Genomic DNA, 15,454 nt, shown 5'->3' with positions numbered 1-15,454 from the left:
CATCAACGTGTCTTTTAGACCCCATTCCTACAAAACTGCTCAAAGAAGTCCTGCCATTAATTAATTCTTCGATCTTAAATATGATCAACCTATCTCTAATAATCGGCTATATACCACAGGCCTTCAAGCTGGCTGTAGTTAAACCTTTACTCAAAAAGCCATCTCTAGACCCAGCAGTCTTAGCTAATTATAGGCCAATCTCCAACCTTCCTTTCATATCAAAAATCCTTGAAAGAGTAGTTGTCAAACAGCTAACAGATCATCTGCAGAGGAATGGTTTATTTGAAGAGTTTCAGTCAGGTTTCAGAGCTCAGCACAGCACAGAAACAGCTTTAGTGAAGGTTACAAATGATCTTCTTATGGCCTCTGACAGTGGACTCATCTCTGTGCTTGTCCTGCTAGACCTTAGTGCAGCATTCGATACTGTTGACCATAATATCCTATTAGAGCGATTAGAACATGCTGTAGGTATTACAGGTACTGCACTGCAGTGGTTTGTATCATATCTATCTAATAGACTCCAATTTGTGCATCTAAATGGAGAGTCCTCTTCACACACTGAGGTTAATTATGGAGTTCCACAGGGTTCAGTGCTAGGACCAATTCTGTTTACATTATACATGCTTCCCTTAGGCAGCATCATTAGAAGACATAGCATACATTTTCACTGCTATGCAGATGACACCCAGCTCTATCTGTCCATGAAGCCAGATAACACACACCAATTAGTTAAACTGCAGGAATGTCTTAAAGACATAAAGACCTGGATGGCCGCTAACTTTCTGCTTCTTAATTCAGATAAAACTGAGGTTATTGTACTCGGCCCTGAAAAGCTTAGAAAAATGGTATCTAACCAGATTCTTACTCTGGATAGCATTACCTTGGCCTCCAGTAACGCTGTGAGGAACCTTGGAGTCATTTTTGACCAAGATATGTCCTTCAACGCACATATTAAACAAATATGTAAGACTGCGTTCTTCCATTTGCGCAACATCTCTAAAATTAGAAATATCCTGTCTCAGAGTGACGCTGAAAAACTAGTTCATGCATTTATTACTTCCAGGCTGGACTACTGTAATTCATTATTATCAGGATGTCCAAAAACTCACTGAAAAGCCTTCAGCTAATCCAAAATGCTGCAGCAAGAGTGCTGACAGGGACTAGAAAGAGAGAGCAGATTTCTCCTGTTTTGGCTTCCCTTCATTGGCTTCCTGTTAAATCCAGAATTGAATTCAAAATCCTGCTCCTCACATACAAGGTCTTAAATAATCAGGCCCCATCTTATCTTAATGACCTTGTAGTACCATATCACCCTATTAGAGCACTTCACTCTCGCTCTGCAGGCCTACTTGTTGTTCCTAGAGTATTTAAACCAACCAAGTATTTAAACCAACCAACCAACCAACCAAGATGGCACCGCGTATGGATGCCCTGGTGCTTCAGTGCGTTACTTTTGTTTTGTTTTTGTGCATTTCTTCTGTGTCTGGGCACTCCTCTGGATACTCTTACACCAGAGAAGAGCTCCTTAACTACAGGACCACAACGCCTGTGGATTTATTTCCAATATTTGTCGCATCTGCGGCAGATTTACTGCAGACTCTGACCAGGAGAGCGAGACGCCGAAAGAGAGGAAAGCGAGCCGGCGCACTCGTGCGTTTGAGGAGACGCGGACTGCGAACGGCTCTTCCTGGGATCTTCCTTTCTAATGTACGCTCACTTGGGAATAAGATCGACGAACTGGCCCTGATGAGAAGCATGAACAGAGACTTTGCCTCATCCTGTGTCTTATGTTTTACGGAGTCGTGGCTCTGTGAGGACATCCCGGACAGCGCGCTCAAGCTGGAGGGCTTTCATCTGCTGCGCGCGGACCGGCAGGCCGCTCTCTCCGGTAAGTCCAAAGGTGGAGGGGTCTGCTTCTACATCAATAGTGGCTGGTGCACAGATGTGACAGTGATTGCTCAGCACTGCTCTTCCTCTCTGGAATATCTTTTTATTCACTGCAAACCGTTTTATTCTCCGCGGGAGTTTGCTTCATTCATCCTGGCCGCTGTTTACATCCCGCCAGACGCGGATGCGCAAGCAGCTCAGTGCGCACTCGCAGGGCAGATTCTCCACATGGAGCGGACATACCCGGACTCTCTCATCATTGCTCTTGGGGACTTTAACAAAGCCAATCTGAGCCATGAGCTTCCAAAATATAAGCAGTATATTAAATGCCCGACCAGAGAGGAGAGGACATTAGACCACTGCTACAGCACAATCAGCGGGGCCTATCGCGCGGTGCCCCGCGCTTCACTCGGACTTTCTGACCACGTCATGATCCACCTGATCCCCGCGTGCAGACAGAGGCTGAAGCTCTCCAAACCTGTCGTGAGGACCAAAAAACTGTGGAGCAACGAGGCTGTGGAGGAGCTTCGCACGTGTTTGGAGACCACAGACTGGGACACAATGAAGGCTGCTTCTAACAGCTTGGACGAGTTTACGGACACTGTCACCTCCTATATCCACTTCTGTGAGGACAGCATTGTGCCATCACGCACCAGGGTGAGTTATAACAATGACAAACCCTGGTTCACCCCTAAACTCAAAAAGCTGTGGCTGGAAAAGAGAAAGGCGTTCAGAAGCGGAGACAGGGACTGCTACAGAGAGGCCAAGTACAGGTTCACTAAAGAAGTGGACATTGCTAAACATCAGCACTCTGAGAAGATGCAGCAGCAGATCTCAGAGAATGACTCGGCCTCTGTGTGGAAAGGTTTTAGGAATATTACCAACTACAAGCCTAAAACCCCCCACTCCACTGATGACTTGCTCTTAGCCAACACCCTTAACGACTTTTACTGCCGTTTTGACGAGCCATCAGGCAGCTTTCACACCTCCAACGGCCCCAGCAATAGAGGCACTTTGGACACTCATTCCCCCACCTCTCCCCCCTCCATAGAGCCATCACCACCTTCAAACACTTCACCTACAACACCCCCCTCCTCACCCCACACAAAAGAGGATTTCACACCACCTCCTCCCACCACAACTCTTCATATTCATGAAGCAGATGTGAGGAAGCAGTTTAAGAGTCTGAATGCTCGAAAAGCTCCCGGCCCAGACGGTGTGTCTCCTGCCACCCTCAGACACTGTGCAAACGAGCTGGCCCCAGTGTTTTCTGGCATTTTCAACTCCTCACTGCAGGCATGTCATGTGCCTGCCTGCTTCAAGTCCTCTACCATAATCCCTGTCCCCAAGAAACCTAGGATCACTGGACTAAATGACTACAGACCCGTGGCTCTGACATCTGTGGTCATGAAGTCATTTGAGCGCTTGGTTCTCTCCCATCTCAAGACCCTCACGGCCCCCCTCCTGGACCCCCTGCAGTTTGCATACAGAGCCAACAGGTCTGTAGACGACGCCATCAACATGGCCCTACACTTCATCCTGCAGCATCTAGACTCCCCAGGAACCTACGCCAGGATCCTGTTTGTTGACTTCAGCTCTGCCTTCAACACCATCCTTCCAGACCATCTCCGAGGCAAGCTTTCCCAGATGAATGTGCCTGATCCCATCTGCCGGTGGATCACTGACTTCCTGACAGACAGGAAGCAGCATGTGAGGCTGGGAAAGAATGTCTCGGACTCCCGGACCATCAGCACCGGCTCCCCTCAGGGCTGTGTTCTTTCTCCTCTGCTCTTCTCCCTGTACACCAACTGCTGCACCTCCACCCACCAGTCTGTCAAGCTAATCAAGTTTGCAGATGACACCACCGTCATTGGGCTCATCTCTGACGGGGATGAGTCTGCCTACAGGAGGGAGGTTGAACGTCTGGTGTCTTGGTGCAGCCACAACAACCTGGTGCTGAATGCCCAGAAGACAGTGGAGATTATTGTGGACTTCAGGAAGCACACAGCCCCACTCCCCCCCATCATCCTGACTGACACCCCCATCACCTCTGTGGACTCATTCCGCTTCCTGGGTACCACCATCACCCAGGACCTGAAGTGGGAGCCCACCATCACCTCCGTCATCAAGAAAGCCCAGCAGAGGATGTACTTCCTGAGGCAGCTGAAGAAATTCAACCTGCCAACACGGACGATGATGCAGTTCTACACTGCAATCATCGAGTCCATCCTCACCTCCTCCATCACCGTGTGGTACGCTGGAGCCACTATCAGGGACAAACAGAGACTGCAGCGTGTTGTGCGCTCTGCTGAGAAGGTGATTGGCTGCAGACTCCCATCTCTGCAGGACCTGTACACCTCCAGGACATTGCGGCGTGCAGCTCGGATCTCAGCTGACCCTTCTCACCCTGGACACAGTCTGTTTGACCTGCTCCCCTCAGGCAGGAGGCTCCGGTCCATTCGCACCAGAACCTCTCGCCATAAGAACAGTTTCTTCCCCTCTGCTGTCGGACACATGAACAATAACCATATGACTGTCCCCGCCACAAACACATGACCCTACGCTGTGTCACTGCATCATTCCATGTTTGGCACTGATCACCACCTGCACTCATGTATATATCTTTCTACGCAGCACTTTAATTCTTATTCTCATGTATATATCTCATGTATATCTCATGCACATATCTTTCTACGTAGCACTTTTAATTCTTATTCCTACTTTTATTTTTTCATGTCTATATAATCGCAATTTATGACAGTATGTTTGCACTGAAGCACCGCAGCAATTTCCTAATGTTGTAAACCTGCTCAACATTTGGCAATAAACCCCTTTCTGATTCTGATTCTGATTCTGAGTATTTAAAAGTAGAATGGGAGGGAGAGGCTTCAGTTTTCAGGCCCCTCTTCTGTGGAACCAGCTTCCAGTTTGGATTCGGGAGACAGACACTATCTCTACTTTTAAGATTAGGCTTAAAACTTTCCTTTTTGCTAAAGCATATAGTTAGGGCTGGACCAGGTGACCCTGAATCCTCCCTTAGTTATGCTGCAATAGACATAGGCTGCCGGGGGATTCCCATGATGCATTGAGTTTTTCCTTTCCAGTCACCTTTCTCACTCACTATGTATTAATAGACCTCTCTGCATTGAATCAAATCTGTTATTAACCTCTGTCTCTCTTCCACAGCATGTCTTTTATCCTGTCTTCCTTCTCTCACCCCAACCAGTCGCAGCAGATGGCCGCCCCTCCCTGAGCCTGGTTCTGCCGGAGGTTTCTTCCTGTTAAAAGGGAGTTTTACCTTCCCACTGTTGCCAAAGTGCTTGCTCATAGGGGGTCATATGATTGTTGGGTTTTTCTCTGTATCTATGAAGCGCCTTGAGGCAAATTTTGTTGTGATTTGGCGCTATATAAATAAAATTGAATTGAATTGAATTGAATGGAGCAGCAGGTCAGCATTGGTGTCTCTAGACCAGCTGAAAGTTCATGACACAAAGTGGTGACAAACTGTCTACAATGAGGCTACTATCAGCTGCAGCTCTTTGTCTGACTAACAATGTAACATGCTTTGTAGACCATTGAATTCATCCTGTTCTGACCATTATGACATTTGTCAAATGGAGATCACACAACAAACATGACTTACTTGATACTGACAATGTGAAGGATTCACTCCACTCTGTTGAAGAATATGAGTCATCTCTGCGTCGACTCTTACACATGTAGTCTTCACTGCTGGACTCAGAAACACTGAATATCCAACCACTATAGTGTGTCCACTGTGTGGGTGTCCTGGGTCCTCTCCATTTATACTCCCACTCAGTGGTTTCACCTCCTTCCTGCACCTCACATGTCAGAGTGATCGTCTCACCACTGAATATCTGAGGCCAGTTGGGTCGTTGTTTTACAACAACTTTACTGGAAACTGTTTACACATATTAACAGTTGAGATACAAATAGAAACATGAAATCAACACAGAAAACTTCACATTGTATGTTTGATAATCATGAGTGAATGTATATTTCAAACTAAATGACTGAACTCACAGGTTATCTCAATGGTGACATCATCACTTCTATCAGTGTAGTAAACTGGGTTTCCTCTTGTTCCTCTGCAGCTGTAGATTCCTCCTTCAGATACTCTGATATCTCTGTTTTGTTGATCTCTGATTTGACCTTCAGAGGTTCTTTGGGTTCGTCTGAACCACTCATATTTCCATCCATCAGAGCTCTGCACAGAGCAGGTCAGTGTCACACTGCCCCCTACTGGTATGATTGTTGTTCCTGCTGTCAGTGTGGCCCTGGGTTTATCTGCAATTAATTTACAGGAAAAAGTAGAATAGATTGTCACTTGTCTCAGGAAGAAATTTCTTACAGCACTGATCACACTTTAAATATTCACTGAGTAGTTTTGTATAAATGAGTAATCAGCAAATCAGACATATTAGACTGTGTTACAAAATCAAATTCCCTCTGATTTATTACCTGCCTATATTATATAATTTCCTCCTCGCCCTCTGCGGGCGGTCTTCTTTCAAGGTCAGGTCCTCTACCAGAGGCCTGGGAGCTTGAGGGTCTTGCACAGTATCTTTCCTGTTCGTAGGACTGCACTCGTCTGGACAGAGATCTTGGATGTTGGTTCCTGGGATCTGCTGGAGCCACTTGACTAGCTTGGGATCACTGCACCTAGCACTCCGATTACCTCTGGGACCCCTGTTACTTTCACCCTCCACATATTCTCAAGGTCTTCTCTGAGCCCTTGTTACTTCTCCATCTTCTTGTGTTCCTTTTTCCTGATGTTGCTGTCATTCGGTATCACTATATCTATTACTAAAGCCGTCTTCTTCCCCTTATCTACCACCACTATGTCCGGTTGGTTAGGCATCACCACTTTGTGCACCTGTAACTGGAAGTCCCACAGGATCTTAGCTTGGTCATTCTTGACCACCCTACAGGAGGTCTCCCATTTTGGCCTCAGGGCTTCCAGGCCATACTCGGCACAGATGTTTCTGTATACTATGCTGGCCACTTGGTTATGGCGTTCCATGTGTGCCCTGCCTGCTAGCATCTTGCACCCCACTGTTATGTGCTGGATTCTCTCAGGGGCATCTTTACAAAGCCTGCCCCTGGGGTCTTGCCTGATGTGGCAGACCCCAGCCTCTATGGATCTTGTGTTCAGAGTTTGTGCCTGTGCTCCCCTTATTAGTGCCTCTGTGTTGTCTTTCAGTCCAGCTTTGTCCAGCCACTGGCAGGACTTCTGGATGTCATCCACTTCCTCTATCTGCCGGTTGTACATAACCTGCAGATACTATACTATATTTTCATCCTGTTTATTTATGTCATTATTGTTCTCAGGTGATGGAGCAGCAGGTCAGCATTGGCGTCTCTATACCAGCTGAAAGTTCATGACACAAAGTGGTGACAAACTGTCTACAATGAGGCTACTATCAGCTGCAGCTCTTTGTCTGACTAACAATGTAACATGCTTTGTAGACCATTGAATCCATCCTGTTCTGACCATTATGACATTTGTCAAATGGAGATCACACAACAAACATGACTTACTTGATACTGACAATGTGATGGATTCACTCCACTCTGTTGAAGAATATGAGTCATCTCTGCGTCGACTCTTGCACATGTAGTCTTCACTGCTGGACTCAGAAACACTGAATATCCAACCATTATAGTGTGTCCACTGTGTGGGTGTCCTGGGTCCTCTCCATTTATACTCCCATTCAGTGGTTTCACCTCCTTCCTGCACCTCACATGTCAGAGTGATCGTCTCACCACTGAATATCTGAGGCCAGTTGGGTCGTTGTTTTACAACAACTTTATTGGAAACTGTTTACACATATTAACAGTTGAGATAAAAACAGAAACAGAAATCAACACAGAAAACTTAACATTGTATGTTTGATAATCATGAGTGAATGTATATTTCAAACTAAATGACTGAACTCACTGGTTTTCTCAATGGTGACATCATCACTTATATCAGTGTAGTAAACTGGGTTTCCTCTTGTTCCTCTGCAGCGGTAGATTCCTCCTTCAGATACTCTGATATCTCTGTTTTGTTGATCTCTGATTTGAACTTCATAGGGTCTTTGGGTTCGTCTGAACCACTCATATTTCCATCCATCAGAGCTCTGCACAGAGCAGGTCAGTGTCACACTGCCCCCTACTGGTATGATTGTTGTTCCTGCTGTCACTGTGGCCCTGGGTTTATCTACAATTAATTTACAGGAAAAAGTAGAATAGATTGTCACTTGTCTCAGGAAGAAATTTCTTACAGCACTGATCACACTTTAAATATTCACTGAGTAGTTTTGTATAAATGAGTAATCAGCAAATCAGACATATTAGACTGTGTTACAAAATCAAATTCCCTCTGATTTATTACCTGCCTATATTATATAATTTCCTCCTCGCCCTCTGCGGGCGGTCTTCTTTCAAGGTCGGGTCCTCTACCAGAGGCCTGGGAGCTTGAGGGTCTTGTACAGTATCTTTCCTGTTCGTAGGACTGCACTCGTCTGGACAGAGATCTTGGAATTTTGGTTCCTGGGATCTGCTGGAGCCACTTGCCTAGCTTGGGATCACTGCACCTAGCGCTCCGATTACACTACGTCTATTACTAAGGCCGTCTTCTTCCGTTAATCTACCACCCCTATGTCCGGTTGGTTAGGCATCACCATTTTGTGCACCTGTAACTGGAAGTCCCACAGGATCTTAGCTTGGTCATTCTTGACCACCCTACAGGAGGTCTCCCATTTTGGCCTCAGGGCTTCCAGGCCATACTCGGCACAGATGTTTCTGTACACTATGCTGGCCACTTGGTTATGGCGTTCCATGTGTGCCCTGCCTGCTAACATCTTGCACCCCACTGTTATGTGCTGGATTCTCTCAGGGGCATCTTTACACAGCCTGCCCCTGGGGTCTTGCCTGATGTGGCAGACCCCAGCCTCTATGGATCTTGTGTTCAGAGTTTGTGCCTGTGCTGCCCTGATTAGTGCCTCTGTGTTGTCTTTCAGTCCAGCTTTGTCCAGCCACTGGCAGGACTTCTGGATGTCATCCACTTCCTCTATCTGCCGGTTGTACATAACGTGCAGATACTATACTATATTTTCATCCTGTTTATTCATGTCATTATTGTCCTCAGATGATGGAGCAGCAGGTCAGCATTGGTGTCTCTAGACCAGCTGAAACTTCATGACACAAAGTGGTGACAAACTGTCTACAATGAGGCTACTATCAGTGTAGCGACTTCCACAGTCGCTAGAGCCCGGGGATGAAGCCTGCCTATTTGCCTGACGCGCTGTCAACTTTACTTAATAGTGCGAGAGGTGGAATTGTTTGCTTGTTTATTAAAGTGCTTTGAGAGTTTACAGTAATGTCATTGGCTCCTGATTCAGACTCTTACAACGTCACAGGCTCTAATGTAACAAGGCGAAACATGTTGTGCAGCGGTCAACAAAAACTATGGCTACCCAGCCCTCCTCTCTTTCAAAATCAAAACCAGTGAATTACAGACTGACGACGCCCTCTTAATGTCACCGCTAGCACCCACGTGACTCCCATAACAACCAAACAAATAAAAACCCAGTGATCATCAAAATTCAATACATTCAATTATGGCTCCTACAATCAGCTGCAGCTCTTTGTCTGACTAACAATGTAACATGCTTTGCAGACCATTGAATTCATCCTGTTCTGACCATTATGACATTTGTCAAATGGAGATCACACAACAAACATGACTTACTTGATACTGACAATGTGAAGGCTTCACTCCACTCTGTTGAAGAATATGAGTCATCTCTGCGTCGACTCTTACACATGTAGTCTTCACTGCTGGACTCAGAAACACTGAATGTCACATCATTATTGTGTGTCCACTGTGTGGGTGTCCTGGGGCCTCTCCATTTATACTCCCACTCAGTGGTTTCACCTCCTTCCTGCACCTCACATGTCAGAGTGATCGTCTCACCACTGAATATCTGAGGCCAGTTGGGTTGTTGTTTTACAACAACTTTACTGGAAACTGTTTACACATATTAACAGTTGAGATACAAATATAAACATGAAATCAACACAGAAAACTTCACATTGTATGTTTGATAATCATGAGTGAATGTATATTTCAAACTAAATTACTGAACTCACTGGTTTTCTCAATGGTGGCATCATCACTTTTATCAGTGTAGTAATCTGGGTTTCCTCTTGTTCCTCTGCAGCTGTAGATTCCTCCTTCAGATACTCTGATATCTCTGTTTTGTTGACCTCTGATTTGACCTTCAGAGGTTCTTTGGATTCGTCTGAACCACTCATATTTCCATCCATCAGAGCTCTGCACAGAGCAGGTCAGTGTCACACTGCCCCCTACTGGTATGATTGTTGTTCCTGCTGTCAGCGTGGCCCTGGGTTTATCTGCAATTAATTTACAGGAAAAAGTAGAATAGATTGTAACTTGTCTCAGGAAGAAATTTCTTACAACACTGATCACACTTTAAATATTCACTGAGTAGTTTTGTATAAATGAGTAATCAGCAAATCAGACATATTAGACTGTGTTACAACATCAAATTCCCTCTGATTTATTACCTGCCTATATTATATAATTTCCTCCTCGCCCTCTGCGGGCGGTCTTCTTTCAAGGTCAGGTCCTCTACCAGAGGCCTGGGAGCTTGAGGGTCTTGCACAGTATCTTTCCTGTTCGTAGGACTGCACTCGTCTGGACAGAGATCTTGGATGTTGGTTCCTGGGATCTGCTGGAGCCACTTGACTAGCTTGGGATCACTGCACCTAGCGCTCCGATTACCTCTGGGACCCCTGTTACTTTCACCCTCCACATATTCTCAAGGTCTTCTCTGAGCCCTTGTTACTTCTCCATCTTCTTGTGTTCCTTTTTCCTGATGTTGCTGTCATTCGGTATCACTACGTCTATTACTAAAGCCGTCTTCTTCCACTTATCTACCACCCCTATGACCGGTTGGTTAGGCATCACCATTTTGTGCAGCTCTAACTGGAAGTCCCACAGGATCTTAGCTTGGTCATTCTTGACCACCCTACAGGAGGTCTCCCATTTTGGCCTCAGGGCTTCCAGGCCATACTCGGCACAGATGTTTTTGTATACTATGCTGGCCACTTGGTTATGGCGTTCCATGTGTGCCCTGCCTGCTAGCATCTTGCACCCCACTGTTATGTGCTGGATTCTCTCAGGGGCATCTTTACAAAGCCTGCCCCTGGGGTCTTGCCTGATGTGGCAGACCCCAGCCTCTATGGATCTTGTGTTCAGAGTTTGTGCCTGTGCTGCCCTGATTAGTGCCTCTGTGTTGTCTTTCAGTCCAGCTTTGTCCAGCCACTGGCAGGACTTCTGGATGTCATCCACTTCCTCTTTCTGCCGGTTGTACATAACCTGCAGATACTATACTATATTTTCATCCTGTTTATTTATGTCATTATTGTCCTCAGGTGATGGAGCAGCAGGTCAGCATTGGCGTCTCTATACCAGCTGAAAGTTCATGACACAAAGTGGTGACAAACTGTCTACAATGAGGCTACTATCAGCTGCAGCTCTTTGTCTGACTAACAATGTAACATGCTTTGTAGACCATTGAATCCATCCTGTTCTGACCATTATGACATTTGTCAAATGGAGATCACACAACAAACATGACTTACTTGATGCTGACAATGTGATGGATTCACTCCACTCTGTTGAAGAATATGAGTCATCTCTGCGTCGACTCTTACACATGTAGTCTTCACTGCTGGACTCAGAAACACTGAATGTCACATCATTATTGTGTGTCCACTGTGTGGGTGTCCTGGGTCCTCTCCATTTATACTCCCACTCAGTGGTTTCACCTCCTTCCTGCACCTCACATGTCAGAGTTATCGTCTCACCTCTGAATATCTGAGGCCAGTTGGGTCGTTGTTTTACAACAACTTTATTGGAAACTGTTTACACATATTAACAGTTGAGATAAAAACAGAAACATGAAATCAACACAGAAAACTCAACATTGTATGTTTGATAATCATGAGTGAATGTATATTTCAAACTAAATTACTGAACTCACTGGTTTTCTCAATGGTGACATCATCACTTCTATCAGTGTAGTAAACTGGGTTTCCTCTTGTTCCTCTGCAGCGGTAGATTCCTCCTTGAGATACTCTGATATCTCTGTTTTGTTGATCTCTGATTTGACCTTCAGAGGTTCTTTGGGTTCCTCTGAACCACTCATATTTCCATCCATCAGAGCTCTGCACAGAGCAGGTCAGTGTCACACTGCCCCCTACTGGTATGATTGTTGTTCCTGCTGTCAGTGTGGCCCTGGGTTTATCTGCAATTAATTTACAGGAAAATGTAAAACAGATTGTCACTTGTCTCAGGAAGAAATTTCTTACAGCACTGATCACACTTTAAATATTTACTCTTAGTAGAAATGACTAATTACTCTGCACGTGACATATTGGACTGTGTTACACAATCAAACTCGCTCTGATTTATTATTTATAAAAAGAGAAATGTCAGATAAAACATTTTTAAATTTCTCATCATATCTGTTTCCCTTTTCATTAATATTTTAATAGTTTCAGTGCACTGAACAACAACCTTTATTTCTGTTGGAGTCTGTTGAGTGTTATCATGAATTTTCAATGTAAAATGTTATTTAGCAGTTGTCATTGAATTATTTAAAATTGAAACATTAAATCAATGAAAATAACTTTCAGTCATTTTAAATGTTTGAATATTGTCATGGATGGCCGATCATAAGTGTTCAGTGCAACGCGTGCTATCTTCCTTTTCCCAAACAATCATTTTGAATATGTTTTTGATAGTAGTTAAAAATACTAAAACACTACTATTAATAGTTCTATTTTAATATAGTACTGTTAAAATTAATTAAAATTTAATAGTAGTAAAATTACTTTATAAACTCTGATAAGAACAAATAGTCTGGGTATAAGAATAATAAACCTCTCCCACACTCCAGAAGAAATGAAAGATGGCAGTCAGTGCACTGTAACTATTGAAATATGATTTTCTGATTTTCACAGATTCAAATAAAGTAATAATAATAATAATAATAATCAAATAATATGATCACTTCTTTCTTGGCTCTTGACGGAGGTGGTCGCACTTTCTCCTTCTTCCTCTCACTTTCCCTTATCTGTCCTGCTTGGCCCTACATAGCAAACAGGTCTGGCCCAGAGCTGGTGTCAAGCCGGCACTGCTGGCTGACTTCTGGCATGGTAAGTGGTATGTCATCCAGATATGGGCCAGACCTGGCAAAGATGGCACTGTCTATGTGATGGCATGCCACATCTGGCTTGATTGTGGTTTGGTTTATGTGGCCCAGGTTCATAGAAAACAGGTCTGGCCCGGATCCGACATCAAGCTGGCACTTCTGACTGACTGCACAGCAAAATCTCCATTGTTAAATTAACACTAGAGAGTGTCTATATGGGTCCACACCTCTGAGTGTTAAATACAACACTGTTGAGTGTTAAATTAACACTTTTGACAGTGTCATATGTTTAAAAGTAACCTAGTCAGTTTTGAAGATTAACAATGGCTAACACTGAGCAGTGCTGATTTTCTAACACTGGAATACTTCTAACATTTTGAGTTATTTTCCAGTGTTAGAAAATCAGCACTGCTCAGTGTTAGCCATTGTTAATCTTCAAAACTGACTAGGTTACTTTTAAACATATAACACTGTCAAAAGTGTTAATTTAACACTCAGAGGTGTGGACCCATATAGACACTCTCTAGTGTTAATTTAACACTGGAGATTTTGCTGGGTGGTGTCATGGCAGAGTGTATGTCAACCAGATGTGGGCCAGGTCTGGCAATGAACTATTTATGAACTATTTATGTTCCTATTTTCTGATCGGAAGGTTAGTGGTTCAATCCCTAGCTCCTCCAGTCTCCATGTCAAGCACTCAGTTTAGAGAAAGTGTGTGATTGGGTGAATATGGCATGTTGTATAGAGCACTTTGAGTAATCTGTTAGATGAGATTCTATTAAAGAATCAGTCCATTCACTATCTGACCAGAGTTTTGTCATGTTACTTTTGCACTATTATGTTCCGGCACATGTTATTATTACATGGCTTGATTAAGGTACACATTAGGCTGACATCAGGGCCAGCACAGGGCCAGCAGTGTGTCTGCAACTGGCCCGTGGCTGCACACAACTTACACATGGCCCACATACCGCAAAGAATGACGGCCATTTGGTGGCCCGGTTCAGGTTTGCCAGAGATGATCCACATATGGGCCAGCACAGGGCCACCAGTGTGTCTACAACTAGCCTTGTGCTGGCCCATGTGTGGGCAGCGCTCGCTCCTGCTTCCTGTCAGTCAACTCAAATCAATTCTAACTCACCCTGTTCCTGGCTTTGTTCACCAAATCAAAAAGCTGGTTCTCTCCTGATGGATAATCAGCCCCCTACGTTTACCATAGACACCTGTTTCTCTCAGCTACTGGTGTCTGTGAAAGTAAACTCCTGATAAGTTTGTCAGTTCTTGTCTGTGTCTGGATTTTGATTCAGCCGTGACAACACATAAACAGAAAGATACAGGAGATACATCAATGCTGTTCATACTTTGTAAACAGGAAGAAAAAAAACTGTCGTACCTTCAGCATTTACATCGAAGAGTGTACTGAGCACTGAAATCAAGATTGAAACATCATCAAAACAGCAGCAAATCAACTCACTATGAAGTAAAAGATTTTTTAACCTCCTAGGACATTTTGGGTTATTTAGACCAAAATACTCAATTTTGCTCTACAAGGGCCTGATATTCACTTACGACATTATACTGCTACTGTTCTATCAAAATTATAAACAAATATCCTCATAGGTGGCTCTTATTTTTTATTAAAAACAAAAATAAGGCAAAAAAAAAAATCTGTTAATTCTTTGTTTTTACATTCATCGGGCCCCAATGTGACCAAATATCAAAGAGAACTTTAAAATGCATGCTGTGGAAGAGTTCAGGTCTTAGGAGGTTAAAGTAAATTTTCAGATCGGAGACTCATCCTCAAATTTCTTTGCTTATATGCTCTAAACTAGTAATGTAAAACAGCAGTGTTTCCAACGCAATACCCTGCTTTAAATGGACATAAGGTAATACCATTCGAATTCTCAGAGACTTGTTAACCACCTCATACACTTTAATTTACACCAATATAGTTTCTTAAATTGGTCACAAGAGAAAGTCAGTGATGTACTTACAGAATAACTCCAGCATGCAGAGCAAAGAGCGCTTCATCCTCACATCCAGCTCTGCAGCTCTCTGATGCACAGCTAAGCTTTCAGTGTTTTACTTTCACAAATAAGCAGAAGAAAGAGATGCTGTGCTTAATATAGATGAGACCGTAACTTCTTCTTCTCAGTGGCTTCCATGCTTCCTTCCCTTTTACTCTGAGCTCAACCATCTGCTATAACTTCAGCCGCATCAGTGTTTACGTTTCCTGTCCATTCAGAACATTCAAGCTTGTTCTCAGTGTTGTTCTCTTTCTCTGCGTTATAAAATAACAGTTCTGTTACTTCAAG

The 15,454-nt window shown here is 44.1% G+C and overlaps 1 protein-coding gene across 2 annotated transcripts in view; it reads right to left on the bottom strand.

Moving 5' to 3' along the window:
- LOC309702777 (Fc receptor-like protein 5) overlaps window positions 1-15,231 on the bottom strand; it is a 56,256-nt gene extending 41,025 nt beyond the window's left edge. The window contains exons 1-10 of one of the 2 annotated variants that reach the window (XM_082527398.1): window positions 15,134-15,231; window positions 14,533-14,565; window positions 11,967-12,230; window positions 11,566-11,844; window positions 10,048-10,311; window positions 9,647-9,925; window positions 7,850-8,113; window positions 7,450-7,728; window positions 5,932-6,195; window positions 5,531-5,809 (exon numbers count right to left, since the gene is read on the bottom strand). In XM_082527398.1, the coding sequence (XP_082383524.1) occupies window positions 5,531-5,809; window positions 5,932-6,195; window positions 7,450-7,728; window positions 7,850-8,113; window positions 9,647-9,925; window positions 10,048-10,311; window positions 11,566-11,844; window positions 11,967-12,230; window positions 14,533-14,565; window positions 15,134-15,170 (2,242 nt within the window). In that variant the 5' untranslated portion in view covers window positions 15,171-15,231. The remainder of the gene's footprint in view (window positions 1-5,530; window positions 5,810-5,931; window positions 6,196-7,449; window positions 7,729-7,849; window positions 8,114-9,646; window positions 9,926-10,047; window positions 10,312-11,565; window positions 11,845-11,966; window positions 12,231-14,532; window positions 14,566-15,133) is intronic. The other variant, XM_082527399.1, reaches the window with a different exon arrangement.
- Window positions 15,232-15,454: the final 223 nt, after the last annotated feature.

The sequence above is a fragment of the Aulonocara stuartgranti genome, assembly GCF_965226115.1.
Source record: "Aulonocara stuartgranti genome assembly, chromosome: 3".
Lineage (NCBI taxonomy): Eukaryota > Metazoa > Chordata > Actinopteri > Cichliformes > Cichlidae > Aulonocara > Aulonocara stuartgranti.
This window is presented reverse-complemented; position numbering and strand designations above follow the sequence as displayed.